This window comes from Chenopodium quinoa, unplaced genomic scaffold (genome assembly GCF_001683475.1).
Source record: "Chenopodium quinoa cultivar QQ74 unplaced genomic scaffold, ASM168347v1, whole genome shotgun sequence".
Classification (NCBI taxonomy): Eukaryota; Viridiplantae; Streptophyta; class Magnoliopsida; order Caryophyllales; family Amaranthaceae; genus Chenopodium; species Chenopodium quinoa.
In genome coordinates this window covers 444,805-469,449 of record NW_018745617.1, presented here as the reverse complement: position 1 = coordinate 469,449, position 24,645 = coordinate 444,805, and the positions used below count along the sequence as shown (strand labels likewise).

At 35.9% G+C, this 24,645-nt stretch overlaps 3 protein-coding genes across 5 annotated transcripts; 2 read left to right on the top strand and 1 right to left on the bottom strand.

The window, feature by feature from the left end:
- Nucleotides 1–295: 295 nt before the first annotated feature.
- LOC110716634 (uroporphyrinogen decarboxylase 1, chloroplastic-like) lies at nt 296–5,922 on the top strand. Of its 2 annotated transcripts, XM_021895280.1 has the most exons (7): nt 296–545; nt 2,476–2,550; nt 2,671–2,813; nt 3,395–3,777; nt 3,862–4,146; nt 5,189–5,424; nt 5,516–5,922. In XM_021895280.1, the coding sequence occupies exons 2-7, from the start codon at nt 2,528–2,530 to the stop codon at nt 5,637–5,639; spliced, it is 1,194 nt and encodes a 397-aa protein (XP_021750972.1). In that variant the 5' UTR covers nt 296–545; nt 2,476–2,527; the 3' UTR covers nt 5,640–5,922. The 2 variants fall into 2 exon arrangements, with proteins under 2 accessions (XP_021750972.1, XP_021750973.1); XM_021895281.1 differs by lacking the exons at nt 296–545; nt 2,476–2,550 and having other exon boundaries at nt 2,706–2,813; nt 3,412–3,777.
- Nucleotides 5,923–10,254: 4,332 nt separating this feature from the next.
- On the bottom strand, nt 10,255–11,669 carry LOC110716714. Its single transcript, XM_021895349.1, has 2 exons — nt 10,767–11,669; nt 10,255–10,680 (listed from the first exon to the last, which is right to left on the bottom strand). Exons 1-2 carry the CDS (start codon nt 11,634–11,636, stop codon nt 10,324–10,326), a joined length of 1,227 nt encoding a protein of 408 aa, XP_021751041.1. The 5' UTR covers nt 11,637–11,669; the 3' UTR covers nt 10,255–10,323.
- Nucleotides 11,670–16,067: 4,398 nt separating this feature from the next.
- On the top strand, nt 16,068–24,404 carry LOC110716743 (acyl-CoA-binding domain-containing protein 4-like). Of its 2 annotated transcripts, XM_021895376.1 has the most exons (17): nt 16,068–16,476; nt 16,757–16,826; nt 17,626–17,704; nt 17,782–17,934; nt 18,039–18,116; nt 18,236–18,340; nt 18,451–18,517; nt 18,622–18,683; nt 20,717–20,856; nt 21,549–21,675; nt 21,791–21,905; nt 22,342–22,430; nt 22,538–22,621; nt 22,701–23,045; nt 23,309–23,827; nt 23,956–24,015; nt 24,172–24,404. In XM_021895376.1, exons 2-17 carry the CDS (start codon nt 16,783–16,785, stop codon nt 24,250–24,252), a joined length of 2,148 nt encoding a protein of 715 aa, XP_021751068.1. In that variant the 5' UTR covers nt 16,068–16,476; nt 16,757–16,782; the 3' UTR covers nt 24,253–24,404. The 2 variants fall into 2 exon arrangements, with proteins under 2 accessions (XP_021751068.1, XP_021751069.1); XM_021895377.1 differs by lacking the exon at nt 16,068–16,476 and having other exon boundaries at nt 16,601–16,826.
- Nucleotides 24,405–24,645: the final 241 nt, after the last annotated feature.

Genomic DNA, 24,645 nt, shown 5'->3' with positions numbered 1-24,645 from the left:
TGACATCTTTAGATGTATGTATTGATGTTTGTTTGTCAATACTCTATTACTTCGTTTGTACTCTCTCCGTATTTAAATACTTGTTTCATTTCTCCATGCGCGGAGTTTTAGGAGAAATTGGAGAGAGTAACAAAATATGGAGGTAGTGGGGTAGTTGAGAAAAAAAAAATTGTAAAAAAAAAAAAAAAAAAAAAAAACTACTAGAAGAATAGGAGGAGAGAGAGTATTATGTTAGGTCAACTAAGTGTGAGAAATGAATTAAATATTGTAAAAGCTTTCCATAAAAAGAAATAAAACAAGTATTTAAAAACGGCCGGAAAAAATGGAGACGGAGGGAGTATATATGTATCATTAATCTTATCTTCCTCAAACATTTTCATTTTTTGAAGCTCTTCACTTTTGCAAATTAGCCGTAGGTCACCCCATCCTTCTCTCTCCTCCGCTGAAGCGCAATGCTTTGAATTCTCCATTAAAGCGCACACTCTAAATTCACCATCGAAGCAGCTTCTGAGATTTCTCTCTCCTCCATTAAAGCAGCTTCTGAGGTAAGTTATTTGTTTGTTTTTAATTTTTTTTATCTTAAGCATCAGATTCCAATTTCACAATGTAGGTTTTTTGTTGATTTAATTGTTAGTGTAGTCAATTTAGGGTTCTTCTTAGATGAATTATTGAACTTTTGGTTGTATAATTACTCAAGTTATGAATGATTATAACAATTGATTTTGTTGCTAGAATTTGCTATGTGCAATCTGCGTTGACATTCTTAAGCGAAAAGAATTTAAAGTGATGATTTTGAAGCCTAATTTGATAATTAAGTCAAATGTAGTTGCTAATTTGTTGAATGCTGTTGTGTTTATGACCAATTTTGCTCCTTATCTTGACCAATTTAGGCTCAAATAATTGTGTTTAGGGATTTGTTTGAGTATTGGATTGGTTTTTAGCAATTACTGTTACTTTTTAAATATCGATTTATCGGACTTTATGTTGGGACTAGAGGACAGGACATTTTTTATGTCTACACCATGTCAAGGGTTGTAGAGAAATTTTTCAGTGTCACATTAAAGCAGTAGATGGAAATCAATGATGAACTCATCTAAGACGAGAAAAAGAAAAAGGAAAAAAAAAAGAGAGAGAGAGAGAGAGAATGGAAAGAGTAACCCTGTTAATTTCCATTTTCTACATTTTGCCTAACATACCCTGCCGTTATCCCGTCATTAAAAATTCCGTTAGTGGGCCCAATCTCAATTTATTAATATATTTTTTATCGATTTGTTCGTTGGAAAATGTTCCGTTCAAGGTTTTCGGGGTTATTGGTTCTTAAGAGTCCAAATTGAGCTCAGATTTGGCAAAAAAAAGGACTTAAATACCTCGTTTTGCTTATTAAGTAATGTCTCGATTTACGTGTTTACGTTTTAATACTTATATTGAGGCATTTATATTATTTTTTTTTTTGTGAAATCTGAGCTCAATTTAGACCCTTAAGAACCAAAATAGCCCCCAAAACCTTTAACGGAACATTTTCCAATTCACAACTAGATTAAAAAAGTACTAATAATTTTTTACGGCGGGATAACGGCAAAGTTACCGTATGGAAACAAAATGTATATTGGGCTTACAGTGTAGAAAGTGATATATGTCGGGGCACAACGTAGAAAAGTGAAATTAACAGGGTTACTATATAGAAAAACCCAAAAAAAAAAAAAAAAAAAAAAAAAGAGAGAGAGAGAATGGAAAGAGTATTTCTATTACGTAGTATATTACTGCAAAACAAATCAGTTTTTATAATAAAACCTACATCTATTCACATATTCTTATGTGTGGTTAGTCACACTATCGTCACTATATAGCCACTTCACAGTTCACATGTAAGACAAATAATTGAGTAATGGAGGTTATGATAAGGAATTAGTGCTTACTGAGATGAATAAATGGGGTTAATTTTTGTTAATAAATTGATGTTACTCATGTTATGAATTTGGTTTACTCTCATGGAAAAAATTAGTTTACCCAACTCATATTAATGAATAATGGTTAGTCTTATAAGCAATGTGGTCACGCCATGTGATAGCAACGCTCAAGATTTGCCGATAAAATTTAGGTATTTGAAAAATATAAAATTATACGAACTTAAAAGACCAATTTAATGTGTAGTATTTATTAGTATATTTGCATACAAATACGGTTAAATTTCAATCCCAACAAACTTAGAGATTGTATAAAAAAATTTGTTATATTGTAGATAATGCATGTAACAAAGACATTTTTCGTCATTTTAGGCATTATGAGTAACTTAAGGATTACAGGGAAAAAGAGAACGGTGTAACTGTGTAATGGGAAGTTATTTTCCAAAAAAATACATACTTTCCATGTTATATCAGTTATATGCACTATTCAAAACAAATAGACTTATTGATGAAAGATTAAAAAAGGTTGAGTCCTATCCTCTACTCACATAGTCACATTGCCTCTTTTCAGCAACAGTTGAAGAAAAATAATTAGCAAGAGAGAGGAAAGATAGCCATTGGAGATGTCTCTTCCTTCTCTTTCAAGGTCAATTTACTTCCTCAATTTCAGATTTATTGTCTTGATTTTGATAATTATTGATTTGCATTGACATCAAATTTGAATTCTATAAATCCTCAATTTTCATTTTCATGGCGAATTTTGCAGCGGTTGTTGTCACACTAATGGTTGGAATTCGTTGAGCTTTTTATCTACTCTTCCTAATTCCAATTATAAAAACTTTCTCTCTCCTCGTCGCAAGCTCAATTACAGGAAATTTCCTCTGACTTGTTCAGCTTCTGCTACCACTGGTATGGATTTTTATAATTCTGAGTTTAATTTAAATGCTTATAAATTACAATCTCCGTCTTTTTGGTGCAACTTTTATATTTCCATGCTTCAAAATACTTAACACCATTAAGGTTTTTAACGAACAATAAGAAAAATATAAAATTTAACGGGTCATTTGGTATGTGGTAATTAGGGGAAGAGAGAATGGGAAATGTATTGGAAATTGCTGGTTGGGTATTTATAAAAATATTACCAATGGCTTGTTTGGTGGGGAATATGTTAAGAATAGATATCACAGGAAACATAATGAGCTTAACTTATGTTTCCAAGAGTTTCACAGGAGGTTAAATCTTAGGAGACCGGGTATTGTTTGTGGTAGTATATGTTAGAATGTACAAATTGAATCTGAGGAGCCCTGTATTATGTCTTATTTGCATCATGGTAGATGGCTGACTATTTGACCTATGCTGAGATTGCTGACTATCATGGTAGAGAGCAGTGATGAGTCTGATGACGATATGTGCGCTCTTAGCACTTTCCATGTATCTGTCTTTTTTTTTTGGCTAGATCTCTTATTTCCTCCACATTTTACAAAATTCAGATCCACTCTTGGTTCAGGCTGCGAGAGGACAACCTGTTAGCCGCCCCCCAGCATGGATGATGCGCCAGGCAGGAAGGTATATGGCTGTTTACAGAAAGCTCGCAGAGAAATACCCATCCTTTAGAGAGAGATCAGAGACAACTGATCTTATTGTGAAAATTTCCTTGCAGCCTTGGGAAGCATTTCGCCCTGATGGGGTTATTATATTTTCTGACATACTCACCCCTCTTCCTGCTTTTGGGGTTCCTTTTGACATAGAAGAAGTCAGAGGCCCTGTCATCCAGTCACCTATTCGTGATGAAGATGCCTTGAAAACATTGCATCCAATTGACTTGGAAAAACTTAATTTTGTTGGTGAATCTCTTAAAATTTTGCGCCATGAGGTGAATGCTATTTTCTTCATGATCCCTGTGTACCTCGTGCTGTATGAATCTCTGTTGTTACTAAATGCACTCCCTTCCCCTTAGGTTGGTGACAAGGCTGCCGTTCTGGGATTTGTGGGTGCACCTTGGACTATAGCAACATATATAGTGGAAGGGGGTACTACCCGCACCTACACCATAATAAAAAGTATGTGCCATACATCGCCTCATGTTCTCGAGACTCTTCTGTCACACATAACGGAGGCAATTACTGAATACGTAGTTTACCAAGTTAAGTCTGGAGCTCACTGTATTCAAATATTTGATTCATGGGGTGGACAACTACCACCACATATGTGGGAACGCTGGTCTAAACCTTACATTAAACAGGCAAGTCTCCAATCTGTTTTCTACAATTTATGACTAGAACATTGTTCATTTGTTAGCTTGTGCTTTTGAAATTTATCTATTTTCAACGCCAAGAGACTTGCATTATTGTTTAGAAGTTGTCTGCTAGGGGTGATTAATTCTCTTTATCAAGCAAGCCAGAAAAATTAGATGCAAGCCTCTATACTGCCTTTTACAGATAAAATTTTAAAGCTAAACAAGATAAGAACTTTTGTCAAATCTTGAGTCCACGTCCCACTGATTCGTAATCATACATAGATTACTATGGAACTGTTTTTCAAGAGCTTTGATATCCCCTGACAAACACCTACTACCTACTCATTCTTTCCTTTTCCTGTCATTTTTAATCATTGCTTTCTCTGTTTTGTAATGTACACTGACCTGGTTGAAGCTCTTTCTGATGTTCCTACTTTCCTGCCAGTTATTACCCTTATTTTTGTGGGGAATTGGGGGGTGTTGATACAATTGAAGGCTTGAAGCTGACCGTGGATGTAGGGTTGCATAGCTTGATGGTAATTCTAAAGCTGATGCTGGTTGTGGGGTTTGTCGGTTTGATAACTTTGCAAGGTTTTGTTGAATTGTATTCCTGTGCCTGTGAATCCGCACCGCATACTAAGGTCTTTGTGGTTTTTTGAGCTGATTACCAGGCTTAAATTTTCCAAATACGCTTCCTCTGCAAGAGAGTAACACATTGTTCTGGATGAGCTTAACATTGACATCTGGAACAGGGCCCTAGTATCATAAATGTATCTACTCCTTGGATGTTGGATGTTTAAATTGTCTTAGGCCCTATTCTCTTCACCTTGAATAAATATAATAGAGAATCAGTAAAAATAAGTTAAGTTTAGGATAAACAAGTAAAGTTCAGTAAAGGTAAGTTAAAAGAGCAAATATAATAGAGAATTAGTAAAAATAATACGAGTTGTTGATTTTAATGGCTATACCTTTTCACTACACCTTACTTTTTGTGTGGTTGTAATTTGGAAAAGCTTGGTGGTATCTGATAGACTTAGAACAAATGCAGATAGTAGATGCAGTGAGGATAAAATGCCCTGAAACACCACTTGTTTTCTACATCAATGGAAATGGCGGTCTCCTTGAAAGGATGAAAGATACTGGAGTCAATGTGATTGGGCTGGACTGGACTGTAGATATGGCTGATGGGAGGTCACGATTGGGTCCAGAAACCAGTGTACAGGGGAATGTTGACCCTGCTTGTTTATTTTCTCCTCTTGCAGCCTTGACTGATGAAATCCATAGGTTGTCTTTTCAAATTTATGCAACCTTAGGCTTCTATCTTTTTTATACAGGGTGATGGTTAAGCTGATTTTTTTCCCTTTGATATTTGCAGAGTAGTGAAATGTGCAGGGCCGAAGGGTCACATCTTAAATCTTGGTCATGGCGTTCTTGTGGGAACACCAGAAGAAGCTGTTGCCCACTTCTTTGATGTTGCAAAAAGCTTTAAGTTTGACTGAGTATTAATTTGAGGGAAAAAAAATGATTCAGCTTACTCGTAGTTAACAATTTTTGGTATGAGTCAACTGGTTTATAGAGGGCTGTATGTTTTTAGTTGTATGATGAAGTTTGCAGGCTGCATATCTTAAACTCTGACCAAGTGCTATTTTGTAAATGTAATGCTGAGGAATAAGCTGTTTGTAATTGAGTTCCAGCTAAATAGAACTGTTATGTCAAATTGTTGAGTCCGTCGTCAAATGTTCCATTTTTATTCGATTAGGGCTTCAATCTGCCCCCTGTGTTCATTTGTTTTAAATCTGATTCTGTTTACTTAATCTTTCATGTGGTTTGAGAGTGTCTTAAGATTACCTGAAGTTGGTATTTGCAGAGTGGCATCTTGTCTTGCAGTAAAAGTAAGAAGTGTTTTGGCCTTCTGGTGAGGCTTATAACTTGTTGGAGGATGAAGTTGGGGATTAACTACATTGCTGATAAATAGTCTACTCCCTCCTTCCCCTTTTGATAGTCACTTCTAGTAGAAATCACGGGAATTAATAAATATAAATAAGAAGTAGCAAAAGTACGTTGAAAAAGTAAATTTACATTGAGTATGCAAAAAAGTAGAGAGATAAAGTAATTACATTGCATGAGAAATTAAAATTTACATGGAAAGGTTAAATTTGCACATATATTTTTGCAAGTGGGAGAGAATTTTGGTAAAAAATAATATTAATGGTACTTGAAAAAAGCAAATGTGACTAATATTTTGGGTCACAAAAAGTGACATAAGTGACTATCAAAAGGGGACGAAAGGAGTATTACCTTAGTAGTTTGCTGCTATTCAATTAATACAAATGGTAAAAGCACCATTATAGTAGTATTGGAATACCATTCTTTTTTATCCTATTATCTATATTATAATTACAGAGTCGTTTTGATGAGAGTGCTCGAAAACCCAAATGCTCAACTCTTATGCATTTGGTTTTTTTTTTCTTTTTTTTTTTAAATAACTACCCATCCCAATACTTTATTTTTATTTTTATTTTTTTATTATTTTTTTAAAAAAAAATCAATAACTATCCATTCACTATTTCCTTTTGGTTTTTCTTTTTGTTTTTTTTTTCAAGGGACTACTACTAACATTTCATTCGGGTACAATAGTATATATATGTCATATATTAGCACGAGTATACAATTTCTTTATCAACAATTCACTACAGTACTCTAAATACCCACCCCTTCAATTATATGCATTTTTCAAGGGACTACCCTCCAAACATTTTCCACTTCTTTAATCATCAAAAAAAAAAAATGTACAACACGTTTTTGTGCAACTAGCCTCAGCGAATAACTACTTGCAACAGAACAAAGTTTGTAACTCCTAGAGCAAGACACTAACCCATATGACACTAACCAAGTAACACGAGTAACCCCTATAACACTGAACATCTAACCTCTATAACTTTGAAAAAGTAAACCCCATAATAGCATTGGGTGGCTACCGACATAAAAGAGTAGGATCCTATTTTTTTAGCTTCTAAGCAAAACATAGAATATCATATTTCAGCATAGCACAGCAGGTGTCAGCACATTATTAATACAATTATTTATACTCAATACAACATAGCTAATTAGAGTTCAACAAAACCGGCCAGTTCAAAACCGACCATTGCAGATCAAGTCTAAATTACAACATCAAAATCAACTTTCCACATTTTAAAAATATTTTTTCTTATATATCTCGTGCATTTTTCACGGGTACACTCTAGTTTTTATAATAGAGGAGCGGAGGAGGCATTTTTAAAGGCCATAATTTAATTACCTTTCTAACTTCGCCATTGGCTATGTAAGAGTGTTCTTCTTTGCTATGGAAGATTGTTCTTCTTTTGGTCCCCCCTTATATTATAATTTTTCTACAACCCTTGTATCTTTCTACTATTGCATTTATTATGAAACAAAAAGAGTAATTTTAAGAGTACTTGTAAAGTAGTGATTTAGTAGAAAATCCTAGCCTCCTCTCCTTCTTCTCTCTCCTAAACTCTAGCCTCCATTGTTAATTTTGAAGGGGATTCCATCGGATTTCACCGGTGGAAAACCCCAATCTTTATTTTCTTTTAAGCTTTTTGTTTCTTAGGTCACAATAATAATGTCTCCCTCGAAAGAAATGATATATCTCCTTCGAAAGAAAGAGTTTTTTCGATCTCCTTCGTAAGACAATGTTTTATTTGTGTTTAATTTAGTCTCTAGTTGTGTGGGGTTACGATTGATTATGACTCGAATTTGAGTTACGGAATCAGCACAAGAATTAACTTTCTCACAAAATTGTGAAGCGACGACGGATCCACTCAAAAAATTGTATGAGACAATGAATCGAGAATGTGCCAAATTGTCATATTTATGTATTTGGATTTTTAGCCCTTTTCCGATTAATTATTGTTTGATTTTGATAAATTCGTTTTCATTATCGTTAATTGCCAATTATAGATGTCGTATGGCTGTATTTAATGAAATTTAATGTCCTTTAGGTCTTTAGGACTTCTTTCAAAAAAAAAAAAAATACTTGTAAAGTAGTGGAATATCCTAAATAGAGGTCTTAAAAACTAATATGGCCAACCTAATCCAAAAAAAATCCAATTTTAAATTTCGATTTTATAGATATAAAACATGACTTTACAATTTACATCCACTCCGAACCAATCTCATCAAACCCGACCATATACCTGAAATGACATAATTAAGGAATGAGATTAATCTAAAGGGTAATTTGAATTTTAGTACCTCAAAATTGGGGGTAATTGAATTTTAGTACCCATCTAATTTTTTTTTTTAAATTAGTACCTCCAAACTGACAAAAGTATAGGTTTCAGTACCTCCGTTACTATTCCGTCTGATTTGCCGTTTGTGGGCCCCATGTCAACGGCTAGTTTGTTACTTCCCTTTTTTTTAAACCACGATTTTCTTCGTTTTTTGCCCATTTTTGCTGCTGTTTATAGTGAAGAATCAAAATTTGTGGGATAGAAATTCAATTAGACTTAGGGTTCTTGTTAATTGCTTAATTGCGAAGCTGTTGGGAGGATTGTTCACGCATTTGCTGAAGATTTGGTTGGTTGAAAAAAAAAAGGTCAGTTTGTTCATAATTTTGTATACGAATTGTTATATTTGAAGTTGATTTGAGTAGAATTGTGTTGTATTTGTGGTTCATATGATATTGACATTGTAGTTTGTACTGCCAATTGTGTGTTTATTTGAATAATGTTGATGTAATTTGTATTTTGATGCTGTAGAAAAGTTAGGGTTCTTTAATTTGGTTAAATTGGGGATTTTTGGTGTTATTGAAATTAATGTTGCATGTGTGTCATATTTCTAAAATTGGGGTTTTTTGTTGCATATGTGTATTTTTATTTGCAGAATGGCTGAGGATAGAGTGGTTTTCAGATATAAGTTCTTGAGTGTAGTGATTGACATTGAAGTAGAAATAGGTAAAGACAACTTGATGGATAAATGCTTAGAGTGGGAAGACCGTTTGCGTGAAATGGACGATCCAGTAGAAGGATCTATAGATATTTTGTTTCCCAGATTCCAGTACATTTATAAAGGGAAATATAGGGATTTAGAGGATGATGGGGATGTGTTCAAAATGATTAGGAGGCTTGGTAATAAGGACATCTACACCATTCATGTGGGCACCACTGATGATCCTGGGTTCTTGGCAGATTGTATGTGGGAGTTTAGGCAGAAACAGAATGGGAATTGGCCACCCCCTGTCTATCCCTATAATGGTGCTCAGCCATCAGTTTAACAAGGTTTGTGTGATGCATGGTGTGTCTAAGTGGTGTTGTTGTTGTTGTAGTGTGTTTTGTCTAATGCCCTTATTTTTATTTTGTTTGATGTTTGCAGGAGTCATAATGTCCTGCAATACTGAATCTCCCTCTAAACTGAAGAAGTGTAACTGTGGGTTGCCACTAGCAAGGCTGACATCTTGGACGAGGGAGAATCCAGGGCGCAAGTTCAAGGCTTGTAAATTTTGGGATCCAAACACTGAGACAAGGGGTTGCAAATGTTTTGAATGGGTTGACTTAGAGCAAACTGAGTGGCAAAGGGAGGTAATCAACAACCTCACTCTTGACAAGAAGTTAATGAAGTCTGAGATGAATTCTTTGCAAAGGGAGGTTGATGATCTTGTTGGGCAAAGGAGGTGTTTGCTAAATGAAGTTGACACATTGAAGACTAAATGCAAGGCCTTGTCTGGTGATAGGAAGAAGATGACAGGCAACAATGGTAGTGGTGACAGGCTTCAGTTGACTGTAGTTGTTGTATTTTGTGTACTTGTTATGGTTTTAGGAGTTTGTGTAGTCATAAAACTTGTTTAGGGGAGGGTGATGAATTCCAGGGTATTATGTCTAAGTATGGTGATACTAATTTTCCTACTAATTATGTATGGTTCTTAATTGTAGTTGTATTTGTGGTTTGTATTGAACTTAAGTTATATATTGCACATTATGTATGTATGAATTTCAAAAAATATTGGCCTTCAAATATATGTGCTTCATTTATCTAATAAAATAGAGTCATATCATATATACATAAATATGTCTACTTACAAGGGACTAAGTCCAAAAAGTGACTACTAAATATATAAGTTCATCAAAGTGAATACATAATGGATACTGTCAGAGAAATAGGTTCAACAATTTTCAGAAATTGCACTTAATTTTTTTTCTTGCTTGGCCTTGTTGCTGTAGTATTTTTTGCTGTTGTTGTGGTTGATGCTTGGCTGCAGAGGTATGGCTCAGCTCCTGCACTCTGCCTTGACCTTGTATTAGGCCTTTGAGAAGGTGCTGCTTGTGAGGGTGCTGATGCTCCTTGAGATGCTTTTGCTGCAGCAGTTTTTGAGGATGCCTTTGGTCCTTGAGATGCAGCAGCTCCTGCTCCTTGAGATGATGCTGCTGCAGCAGCTGTTGAGGAAGCTTTTGCTGCAGCAGTAGCAGCCTTCTTCTTAGCCTCTTCTTGTGGGAACTTCTTATTGGCAATGCTGTTAGGTCCTGCTGATGCTCCAGGAGTAGTCTGCAAAAATTAGGGGATGTATACTAAATTAAGACAAAGAAAAACAAACTAAATGACACATAAATGAGAAAAATTTCAGAAATAACCTTGTTTAAAGCTCTTGCAGCTTTGATTCTCCTCTGTTCTACCACCCATGGTGTGTTTACAGCAGGTTTTCCCATAGAGTTAGGCTTGGAAGAAGGCTCTTTCACTTCTGCAGGAATATTGGAGCAAGTTTTTGCATAGTGTCCAAATTGAGCACATTTTTGGCATCTCTTCTGCCTTTTTTGTGAAGTACCCTCAGCTGCATCTGCTACACCCTCTCCCTTTTCCTTCTTTCTCTTTTTGGATTTAGGTCTGCCAGGCATGACTCTCACAGGTGGTGGCAGTGGCTCCCTTAGTTGAATCTTTTCCCAGTGTTTGGGACCTGGCATAGGCTGTACTGGCAAGTCATATGCCTCTAAATATCTCTCCCTTGTATAATAGTGGTCCACATACTCTTCTGGATCACTTCTCTTGTCTAATATACAAGAAAATCCATGCACACAAGGGAGGCCAGTTAATTGCCAGTGGTAGCATGTGCATGTCCTATTTTGAAGGTCAACAGTTACTTGGTCTGAATTGAGGTTGACCTCATAAGTGTCATCCCTAGAGACCTGCACTATGCAGTGCCTAGCCACCCTCTCCATTCTCTCATACAGTTTAGTCACATAAGGCATGACTTTTCCTTGAATTTTTTTCACACCCTCCCACTTGTCATTGTGTCTTTTCATTGCATACCTCCTTAACCATTCCATTTGGGTTAGGATAGGTTTGTCCCTAGCTTCTCTAATGCAAGCATTGAAGGTTTCACACATATTATTCAATAGCATATTAGATTTGCAATTAGTTGAAAAGGCATGCCTAGACCAATGTTGGGCAGGGATGTTGTCAAGATATTCATAGGCATCCTCACTAAGGAACCTTATGGATTCCATTGCAATTTCAAAATCAGCCTACAATAAGTGCAAAGCAATTACATATAAGTATGCTTATAAACTAATCACATCTGGATTTTCCACAAAAAATGACAAATTCAGCATTCAAACTGAGCAAACACAGTGCCCAGTCATACTTTAATGACAAAATGAGCATTCATAATGACCTCACAAACTGAGCAAACAAATAACACATAAACTGAGCATACAAATAGAACAGGGCATATATTAGCTAACATACTGCAAGAACATAACAGACAAATCAGCATACCCAAATTAAGCTTGCAAACATAGTCAGCATACTCATATTAAGCCAGCAAACAAAGTCAGCATACCCATATTAAGCCAGCAAACTTGTTTACCAAAACTGACCACCTAAACTAACCACAAAGTTATGCTTATAAACTAATCACATCTGGATTTACCACAAAAAATGAGCTAATGCCATACTAATAAACAAACAAAGAACAGAGCATACCCATATTGTAGCTCTAGCAGCATTCCAAAACAACTCTTTGAATGTGGACCCTGTGAACTGTAATTTGAAGTTTGCCCATATGTGTCTCACACAAAACCTCTTCTCAGCAAAGGGCACCACCTCCTCAAATGCCTCAAGAAGGCCCTAAAAACACAAAAATGACAATTATATGTGAGTAAACAAATAAAACACAGTCAATTCAAAATAAATGCCACAAAAAGTCACTAAATTGATAGTTCACTAACCTTCTGCCTATCTGAAATGTAAGTGAAGCCACCTCCCATTGTCAAGTCATCCAAACTTTGCTTCAAACACTCCAAGAACTAGCACCAAGTTTCTTTGTTCTCCACCTCTACAGTAGCCCATGCAAAGGGGTAGATGCTGTTGTTCCCATCCTTTCCCACTGCCACCAGAATCTGACCAGGGTAGGAGCCCTTCAAATGGCATCCATCCACCCCTATTAAAGGCCTACAGCCTTTTAAGAAACCCCTTACCAGTGGGGAAAGACACACATACATCCTCAAGAATAGTGGTGGCTCTGGCCTATCCAATCCATCAACCACCACATTCACTACAGTCCCTGGGCTATATTTCTGCACTGCCTTCCCATAATCCCAAACTCTGGCATACTGTTCAGAAGCAGAGCCATATATCATGAATTTAGCCCTACCCCTGGCTAACCATGCCTTGTAGTACCCAATCTTAATGCCCAAGTCACTCAAAACCCTATCCCTAAAGTTGTTTATCTTCCAACTAGGGTTGTTTCTCCACTCTTCCACATATCTCTCAGCCAAGTACTCTGCTGTAACATTGGCATTCATGTTACTCCTCATACAATTGTGTTCCAACTTCAGATCTTGGATTTGCCAAGCACTACTCTTGAACAAAGGCCTTGCAATGACCTTATACTTGCACCTCCTCACTTCCTCACTGCACTTACAAATAGGAAGCTTACTCCTCTTTGAATCCCATTCACAACCACATCTCTTCCTGCAGAAAGTGGTTAACTTCTCTTTGTTGTTGTGTAGAAAATAGAACTCATATCTATTTTCAATTGCATGAGTTCTTAGTGCATTCCTAAGCACCAAAATGTTAGTGAACTTCTGATTTTTCACCAACACAATAGGTTTCTTGAAATCTGTATCCTCCCTAAACCAAGGATTGTCATCTATGTCCTCATCAGAACCATGCTCACTTCTCAGCTCATCATCATCAGTTTCTTCTTCATGAAGCTGTACTTCACCCTGCCCTAGATCTTTCACCAGTTGATCCAACTTCTGCTTACTCCCCTGCCCTGAACATCCAGGATGAACCAATGCCAAACTCTTTTCCACCTCACCTAGGATGTTAGCAGTGCTCTCACCCAATCCCTCATCTTCAGAATAACCCTCTTCCTCCTCACCTGGATTCCAATCTATGTCTATGTCACTTAAGTCCTCACTAGAAGAACCTGAATCACTCTCCTCATCATCAATGAACAGCTTCCTTTGTGCCTTACCCTTCCCTTTCCCCTCTGATTTGGCTATCCTCTTTCCCAACCCAGCAGCTTCACTCAGCTTCCCTTTCCCTTTATGATTTCCCACCCCTTAATTCACTTCCTGAGGAAAACCTAGGACTCCTCCTCACTAATGGCTCACTAACTGCACTACAAGTTTCTGTTAATAGGTTGGACTGTTGCCACCTAGGGCTCCTCCTCAAAACTAATGAAGTACAAGCTTTTTTGAGAGTGTGTTGCTCCTCCTCAACAGTGTTATCAAGCTCATCCATTTGAGATTCTACAAATTAAGGAATAAACAATCTAATTAACCAATTTTCTATATCACAAACAACAATAACATCAACTGTAACATGCATTACCCTACACTAATTACCATAAAGCAACAACACAAATACCCTAACACATGCATTTGTAACATTCAATTATAAATCAATTTCAATTAAATTGATACTTTAATCCAAACACAGTAATCTAGGGTTTAATTAATTTTTTCCAAAAATACCCACAAATTTCATCAAAATTGCGCAACAAATCATTAATGGACAGTACAAAAAGTTGGGGAAATCATACATGTTCGTTGTCAGAAGAATCTCCCACTTCTTTCAATGGAGATGACGACTCCAAGATTGACCTTTCCCAGAAGCTTGCTGATGTGTGCTTTGAGTCAAAAGAAGACACCTTTGAGTCAATTGCAGAGGTACAATGAAAACAAAAAAAAAATAAAATTACAGCCTAGTAATTGACAGTGGAGAGAGAAAGAAAACGTGGTTGAATTTGGGCAATGGAGTTATTGCATGTGGTTGAGCATTTGATTATGGAGGAACAGGGCAAAGAGAGACAAAGAGAGTAAAATGGAGGGAATTGAATGAGAATCGAAGAGAGAGAAAGAACAAAGGGAGGGAAGTTTGGTAGCCGGGGCCCACAAACGGCAAATCAGACGGAATAGTAACGGAGGTACTGAAACCTATACTTTTGTCATTTTGGAGGTACTAATTTAAAAAAAAAAAATTAGATGGGTACTAAAATTCAATTACCCCCAATTTTGAGGTACTAAAATTCAAATTTTTCTAATCTAAATCAGAGATGGGATCATATAAAGATCACGTGAGAATGTGGTAGGAAGCAGAGAAGAACGAAATGTGTTTCGGAGTTATTAAGTTAAAAGGAAACAAATGATGAAACATGGTCCCGCAAACGATGCAATATTGCCGCACGTATTAAATGGGGTTTGCCTTGTTCTTCGTCATCATTTCCCACCTCCAACCGTCAACACTCAACTGGTCACTCACTCTTTCCCGTACTACTACACTACACTGTCCCTCCCCCCCAGGCGTACTATAGCATCAACGTTAACATCGGAAAATAGTAAAATTTTTAAACGTTAACATAAAGCTATAAAAGTGAACTCAACACATGTGGGCCTACTAAATAAACGAATTTTTGTTAATCTGATAACATTTTTGTAAATATATTGAAAAAACGTAGTTATTTATTCAGTACTTTTGATGAACTGTTTAATTACTGTTTGCAACTTGCTTTTACTAATTGGTGAGAAAATTACATATGTACCCATCAACTAGTATATGAAAAGACGCATGTAATCCTCCACTGATATTAAAAAAAAAAAAAAAATTATACCCCCAAATAAACAAATGAATTAATTGGGTGCAGCTCAACACATATTAATACTCTCTATCATTTTTTTTTCTAGTGTTACACATATTAGTGCAATTTTTTTTATTTAAACTTTTATTATTTGACACACATAGAGAAGCGGAGGGAGCTATGTTACATGGAGTCATGGACTAGGGTATCCATGTCCGATATGAGTATGCATCCAAGCATCTAACTCAACCATTTTGTGAAGACAAAACCATTTTGTGAAGACAAATTCATAGTTTTGAATCAAAAGTAAAGTGTCCAAGTGTCATACTCATATTCGAGTGTCGAGGATACAACATGGACACTAGAGGTGAAATGAAAAGCCCAGGTAACATAGGAAGAGACCGAGGGAGTAATAAAAGTTGTGCCTTAATGGCTTAATGTATATACCATTAGATCATTCGTATACGAATAAATGCATCACTTCATTTAAGTGATTGTATCTAAATAACTACATCACATTCTTAAATGAAACTGCAAAATATATTGTTTCATGTTTAATCATTTTCCTCCTACAAACTTCACTTGTTATACTTTATCATTTATTTTTCTTTCCATAGTCTTAACACATAATCACATTGCCATTCCAATAAAATACCACCTCACTTATCTTTTATCAACATATCTAACCCAATTCACACATTACGAGTAATAATCATTAGATTTCACTTGCATTAAAACTTTGCGCACAATCTAATAATGCACTTAAATTAATCTAAAGGATCGAAGGTAGTATTTTAGACTTAAGCCTGTTCTGACTGAGCTGAGCTGAACTGAACATAATTAAAATAAAGTGAATTGAACTCAATATTTTATAAAAGAAGGAAATTAAAAACTAAACTGAAAAATAATATGAAGAGAACTTTCCTAATTAATACTCGTAAATACAAAGGGACGAAGGGAGTATATGATTTTTTCCCCACCTGTGAACAATTAATGACTATGGAACAAGTAAATTACATGAGTACCTTTTTCTCCTACTCTCTCTATGCTGCTAAGTGCTAACATGCGCCACATTTTCGTCTTTCCCAATTACAGCTTATCTCTGTCTGATACAGTACCAGTAATAAACTAATAAAGGAGAGATAAGATTCTGTCTTCCTCTTCAATACGGTGTCGTTTCAGCCTCTCTGCTTCGTTTCTCCTTTTGGGTTCTTCAGTATTTCCGCCTATTTTCTCTCTCCTATTTCTCACTTATTCAGGTACTGTTTTTCTCTTTTCATCTTTAGAATGTTCTATACTTTCAGAATCTATGTTTTTGCTTTTAATGTCTTTTTAAGATTTGGGTCTTTTAGCTTTTACTTGCTTTTAATGTCATTTTAAGATTTTGGGTCTTTTTAAAATAATAATATGGAGTAATAAAATTATGTTTTAAAAGTGACCCTTTTTTCAGTTGTTGATAAAGTAGTGGAAATTCAATTATTTTTTATTTTTTGGTGGGTCTGTTATCAATTGAAATGTTGTTGATTTTTGATTGATTAGGATTATATAGAAGGGAGCTTGTGCATATGAAAATGTTTGGTTTTACGCGGAGGCGGCCGAAGCTGGGAAGGTCTGTTTACTTATGGTTTATTTAATACGCACTCGATTTGAATTAGTAATGTGACTAAATCCGGACATAGGTAGTACAGTAACTATGCTAGTGCTGCTGTCCTTGTTTATGAAGTATATGGTAATTTTTTTTTATGATATTACAACTTGAATTTAATGGGGACATGGGGTACAAGTATTTTTATACTCAGTGAATTTTGAATTTTGGGTTGAAGGAGGTTAAATTCATATATTGTTGCTGAGTAATATGTAATAATTATTTTAATTCTTGGAATTATGTTTTCTACTGTTGAATTTTGTGTTGAAGGATCTTACATTTAAGACAAGTGATATGTAATTTACTAATTTATGATGTTTTAGTACTTGGAATCATGTTTTCTGGCATTGAAATTTGAATTGAAAGATCTTACATGCATGCTGAGTAATATATAAGTTATGATGTTTTAATTCTTGCAATTACGCTTTCTGGGGTCAAATTTGGTTAAAAGGAAGGTACTGCAATGCATTTTCTAAGTACAGTAATATGCAATTCATGATGTTTCAAATCTTTCAATTCATGGAGTTCCATTTGACTTTCACAATTCACATTATACCCATGAAGTCATTATGATACATTCTTTTTTATAGGATTATTGTGATTTTTGTTAAAGGGTCTTTTTTGTGATTTTTTTTATGACAATGGGTTTGAGCAATTGGGCTGTCGATTCGAAGGAGGGAAGGAGAGTAGATAACAACATTGAGGTTTTCATATTTATAAGCTGTAAAAGAAGAGATTCTTACTTGATTGAATTTTATTCCAGGATGAAAGTGCACCTTGCAGACTCGGCCCAGGGTACAAAAAGTCCTTTAAGACCTCTCAAGCGGACTAGCAATTCCAATGTAAAACATTTTATTCACCTTTATGTAACATTGTGTCAAGAGGTTTGAATCTTGCATAATAATCCTTATACTTATAGGTGGAAACCACTGTGGTTGCTTCTAATCAAGAAGGCGAGTCTGATTGTCATTGTTCATCTGCTCCACGAGATATCAGCAATTGCACATCAGGAAGCTCTGAGAGCTGGATGGTTTTGTCAATTTCTGGAGACAAGCCCAAACCTCGCCTGAACGTAATTTTGATTTCACATCAGTCACTCATCATTAACTATTTTAATTATTTTTGGTAAACAGATTGAGCTGAACAAGATATATCATGTCCTGTCTATTTGAGCAGCATGCTGCAACTGTAGTAGGAAACAAGATGGTGGTGGTTGGTGGGGAATCTACGGATGGAATGTTAGATGATGTGCAGGTTATCCCTTACATTCTTCACTGCTAATTGTAATGATTAAATGTCATACAACATCATGAAATTAGAAAGTATCATCGCTGTTCCGGTGTTCCCTTCAACATTTTGTTGCACGACTGCAGGTGCTTAGTTTTGATCAATTTTCATGGACCACAGCTTCTTCAAAAATATATTTGTCACCAAATACCCTGCCCCTGAAGATCCCATCTTGCAAGGGACATAGTTTGGTATTGTTTCTATATTATGATATATATAATGCATCAGATTGTTGAAAATTATTTACAAACAAGCCTGAGGCTCTTAACAATTTATATGTGTTCCTTGTTCTCTTTACTAGGTTTCTTGGGGTAAGAAAGCTCTCTTGGTTGGAGGTAAAACTAATCCTGGTAGCGAAAAGGTTTCAGGTTTGCACTTTGAGCGCTTTCACTGTCTATATGTTGCTACGCTCGCTGAAAACTGCTATTATGGGGAAGTAAGCAAATCTAATTTTTATGCTTATGTTCTACAGTGTGGGCATATGACACAGAAACAGAATGCTGGTCACTAATGGAAGCAAAGGGCGATGTACCGGTATGCTCTCTTCACAACTTCCAAGATGAAAATTGACTTATGTTGGAGCTTATTGTAGTACTTTATTTATCCAAGTATCAAATAACCAGCCCAAAGGTGATTCTTTCTCGAGGATACTGATGTGATAGTTCGTATATGGACCCTTTGTTATTGTAGAAAGATGACCACGATTTTGTTCTGCCATTCCACCTGTTTTTGCTCTTTAATCCTTTACTTTGATGGGAAAACCCAATAGAGAGTGGTCACTGAAAGAGATCATATCCATCATCTGATTTTAAGAGTTGTATGCTAGGAATTAACCCAAAACAAGGAATAGAAACAGAGGATTAGGCAGAAAATTAAGTAAGTGGCTGATATTTGTATTGATGATCAAGGTAATCAAACAATACAATCACTCTTCATTCGAGAGGAAGAGCAGCTCTCCAAAACTAAGCAAAAGCTTAACAATATTTTTCAGCATATCCTCCCCCTCAAGCTAACCTCCTATTAATACCACTAATCATAACAAACTGACTAGCTTAGGGAATAATCAACTAGGAAAAGAATTACAAAACTGCCCTCAAGGCTAACAAACTCATAACAGAATTATTCCAGCTCACTCTTCACTTAGATGCTCCAGCCGACTTAGTTTTCTTGCGGGAATAAGTGTAATGGATCACAGGCCTGGGCTGCACATTGGGCTGATTCCTTGCATTGTACACCCTCTGTCCCCTTTTCTTTGCTCCAAAGGGATATAGTTACTTTTTTAATGTTAGGTTGAAATGAGTTGATGTGAGAGAAAAGTGGTGGGTTTAGAGGTAGTGGTTGTGACTTGTGAGAGTAAAGATGCAAACAAAATAGTATGGGTCGACAGCGGAGGTACTAGTTAAGAGCCAATGGAAATGGAGGATAACATTTCTTTCATATACTTCTGAAATCTTTTTCAAAAGTGGAGAAATATTTAGGACTGCTTCTTTTGTCTATCTTATTCTTTCTCCTGTGCCATGGTTTTAAATCTTGGATGCGGTTGTGTAACCACTTTTGTGGGCAATGCGGGTGGAATGCGGCTGTTGCGGCCTAATATCTCAGTTGAGTGATATCAAATTCCTTTTTTATGCGGTCGCAATACAGTGATGCCACTGAGATTAATACCATGCTCTCTGAATTCAAGGTTGTGAATTTTGCTTCTGTGTCCATACACTTGTCTTCCTACCAAACATGGCTAGATTTTTAGATTGTGATTAGTGCTTCCAGTCCACTCTATTACGCTGGCTGAACTCAGACATATGCTACAAAGTTGTGCATATTTACTTATACCATAGACCCTACCTGTAATTAGTTTATTGGGATTGAAATACCTTGGATTGTTGTGATAGCTAACAATGACGATTTTATGTGAGCAGTGAGTGAATTTGTACTCACTAGTCAATGATTAAGTGCAAATTTATTTCGTTGCTTCAAAGAACTTTGAAGGAAAAACTTGGGATCATTATATTTTTAAAGGTACAATAATGTACCCTATCATTCCTGTTGTGGCTGCTGTAGTTTCTGTTGGTTTTCCCTAAATGACTGTCATGCTTGGTCATTGTTATGCAGTTTATGCATATTGGACACTTGAACTCCTTGGTTTTTTGACATGATTTGGATACGTTGTAGATGTGTGTGTGTGTGTGTGTGTGTGTTTTTTTTTTTTTTTTCAGGAAAGGGATTCTTTCAACTATGTCAATCATAATAGAAAGACAAGAGTAGTTATGTGTGAATAGTGTATGTCTTTCAAACATGTTTAGTTATTTGTCTACTGGTGATCCAATTTGGGTTTGATGCGGTTTAATAAAGTGTGGACAATACATTAAACTATGTGAGCTATTCATGTACCTCCTACCCTTCATTAAAAAATTTAATGAGATATTGATCATTGTTTAGTATAGTTAATTATACTTGTCTACCGAAAGGTATTTGTACAACCATGTCGATGGGTCATGATTATTTATATGTATCTACATTAAAGCTTCTATTTGAAAGTAGAGATCCTTAAAGGAAGCATATCCGTGTAGGTTGCTCGTAGTGGTCATACGGTGGTCAAATCAAGTTCTGTTTTAATACTCTTTGGAGGTGAGGATTCTAAAAGAAGGAAGTTAAATGACCTTCACATGTTTGATCTGAAGTCAATGACTTGGTTACCTCTTCAATGCACGTAAGTGGATCTCATTTTCCTCCACATGTCTTTAATCTTTTCTTGGAATTGTTAGCACTTTCGCATCTAGCTCAAATCTAGCATGGTAATAAATTGTGGTGATGGAGATTTTAAAATTGTATTTTTCCAAAGAAAGGTCTAGGTCAATGTCCATGGTAATGCCTCTATCCCCAAACATGTACTCTTTATTTCATTTATCATGAATTTTTATTTTGTACCCAATGCCACTCCTTTTATTTGAACTCAATGCCACTTCGTTTACTTGCACTCACTGTCACTTTCTAAAGAAGAAGGTAGTGAAATTTATGAAGAAAAAGAGATGTTTGTGGGTGGACAAGCGTATGCATGTCTTCGTGAAGCTTTTTGTTTTTGTTTTCTTTGCAATATACATAAAATTTTTAGTCCCATTATTGCTACTTGTTACCGATTATCTAATTGATTGTTAGTCCTATACCTTAGATGTCCAACTAAATGATTCAAGTTACATATAAATTCATTTCCACTATTGTCATGTATTACCAACTGTCAAATGGGCCAAATGCCTTACATGTCCAAGGTTATGTTGTACCTGATTTAAGTTATAAACTGGTACTTGTTTGGGAGAGTCCTAATAAATTTTGGGGGTGGGGGTACTTGGAAAGTATAGAATTGCTGGTATCACCAGAGCTTTAACAAATAAAATGTGTGAACAGGGGAACAGGTCCATCTCCAAGATCTAATCATGTTGCAGCTCTATACGATGATAGGATACTCTATATCTTTGGAGGGTCTTCAAAATCTAAGACTTTTAATGACTTGTACTCGTTAGATTTTGAGACGGTGAGTTGAATCATTCCTGCTCATTTATCACTGTTCAAATTTTCATCTAAAATCATTCTGTACTTTCATTTGTTTGATATGAATGGATAAATTAAACTGTGCCTTTGTGTTGCAGATGATGTGGTCAAAAAACAAGATCCGGGGTTTCCATCCTTCACCAAGAGCTGGTTGTTGCGGTGTACTATGTGGAACTAAATGGTATATTATTGGTGGTGGAAGCCGTAAAAAAAGTAAGTATTAGCAGTGTTTATTTTAATTGATTTATGCTAATTGTCTTGCTTATGCTTTCTGCAATAGCTCGCTGGATTCAGGAGTTTTTGAACTAGTTAGTGAGAGAAGCTTGCAACTTTATTGGGGTGTCAAATCTTTCCAATAAATAGCCACTGTGAATTTTTCATCTTAATCCAAACCCAACTCATAATCAATTTTTTGGCATAATTGGAAATGGACAACTTATCAGTACATCGATATTAAATGATATATTTTACTAGTTGAGTTCTGTACTAAAAACTTCCTTTACACTGAACCATCATGAGCACTTGTTCTTTTTATTTTAACATAAAGCATACTTTTTCCTTGTTTATGAAGTAAAAGCCTATTTTCAATGGATGAAATAGCGTTGAAACTGCTCATGTTTCAATGGTGTTTTTCTTATGTCTTGTGCAGGACACTTGGAGACCTTAATTTTTGACATTGTAAAAGTTGAATGGTCAGTTGCAACTACATCACCTCCATCTTCCATCACAACCAATAAAGTGAGATAACTCTCTCTTTCACATGTAGCAGTTGTAGATAGTTTCTCTGGAGGTGTTGTCCAAGCATGTCTACGTTCCTTATTTCTATTTTCTGATGTGATATACAGGGATTTAGTCTTGTGCTGGTAGAACACAAAGAGAGGGACTTCCTTGTTGCATTTGGAGGATCTAGGAAAGAACCATCAAATCAGGTTGGTTCTAAGTTTTTCTTCCACAGCTGGTGTTAGAGATCACTTGTGTTTCAATGATTTACCATACTTAATTGCACAGGTTGAAGTGCTGATATTGGACAAGAGTGGAAACTCTTCTGGGAGAAGGTTGGCCCCAAACAAAAATCCAGGGTCATTACCACGGCATAATCGTTCTTCATCTAATGAATTTGCATCTCAGCTTCATGGTGCTCCTTCCTGTCCAGTTGATTCTCTTAGACAAAATCTAGCATCGATAATAGAAGAACATGGCTCTACTAGGAGATCTCTATCAGAGTCTGTCCATGCCGATTCAACAAATGCCTCTGGAAGCGTTTCTCTAAGAAAGCAATTTCACTGTGAGGAGGATCCAACTCGTAAACCATCGAATTCGAGGAGTTCTGACGATGAGAACTCACTCTCTCAGGTGAGGCCATCACAATTTCACTCTGTTATTATTACTAGTCTGAATTTCTTTATAACTTTGTATAATTGTATGTAATATTGGGCTTTCTGTTAATTCTTGGAGATTTTTTTTTTTTTTTTTTTTTTTTTTTTATTTTTTTTTTTACTTGTAAAATGTAAGTGTTGCTTGGTGAATGCCTGGTTGTTAGCTTATAATATGTGTCCCTTGATAATGTGATGCTTGTATTTAATATTTTTATTTTGTACAATTTGAATGAATTTCAGTTCTTAGAACAAAGAAGACCCCCTGAAACAGCTTGTCCAGCCGAAACCTCAGGCAGATTTATCATGGAAGATATACCTTCTTTTTCAGAGTCTGGAAATCTTAGTGTCCCCAGCTGTGTCAGTGAAAAGTTTCCACTTGATAACGAGGAGATAATTTTCCCAGAGAGTGATGAAAAGTGTGGAGTTTATTCTGCTCCTTCAAGCATATATCAATTGTATGAAACAAGAATGGCTGCCTTGATACGGAAGAATGGGATGCTTGAAGGTCAACTTGCAGCTGCTTTGGCTAATCGTGAAGCTACTGAGAAAAACGCATCATCTGCTCTAAAGAGTAAGCAAGAGGCAGAGAAAAGGCTGGCTGATACCACGAAGGAGTTGGAGTTGCTAAAGGAGAAGTTAGGAGGTCTGGAACTGGCACAGGAAGAGGCTAATAATTTGTCTAACATTGCACATTCTGATAACATCAGACTTGAACATGATGTAGCTTTCTTGAAAGCAGTCTTGGATGACACTCAGAAGGTATGTTTTTATTTGACGCCTTTACTAAAAAGCGCTCCATTTTATGTACATTGATTTATATGATCACTTGCTTAGTAGATTATTTTATGTTCATGTATCTCCTCTTTTTCCCTATAAATTGTATGTAGGAGCTGCATTCTACCAGGAAAATGCTGACTAATGAACGAACAAGAGCTTTCCAATTACAGGTATGGCCTTGAATTTTATGTTCAAGTTTCACTTGTGCATATCCTAGTATAAAGTTTTCATTTACCCCTTTTCTAAAACAATTTCAATAAATATTTACGTAGGACATACTCGACATACATGGCAATAAACTAATTTTGCATCAATATTATTTTCAGTATGAAGTTTTTCACCTGAAGCAGAGATTGCAATCATTAGAGAATCGTACATCTACGCCAAGAAAACCATTTCAAGGATAATTCAAGAAAGCATCAAGGTTTTCCAAACTCCACATAATAGCTTTGGCGATTAATTATTTTTGGTTAGCTTGAATTGTAATATTTTGTAAATATCAAGAACTATCAGGAACAAATTCAAGTATCATCTATTAATCTCGGCTGCTAATTATGCATGCTCTAATTCTCTGGAAGAAGCTAAGTGATCACAATTCCATAACTCGAAACTAAGTGGTTAAACTCATTCAACATGAAGCATCAACTCCCGATTCTCAACTCTTGGGGTTTTTACCTAAATAAATTTGCTGATGTTAATTTCGCCGTAAATCACGAGCAGGGATATAGCACTGTTTGCACAAGTGTATTCAACATGCTGCATAAACTTTCGGCAGAAAACTTGATCATAATACCCAAGCT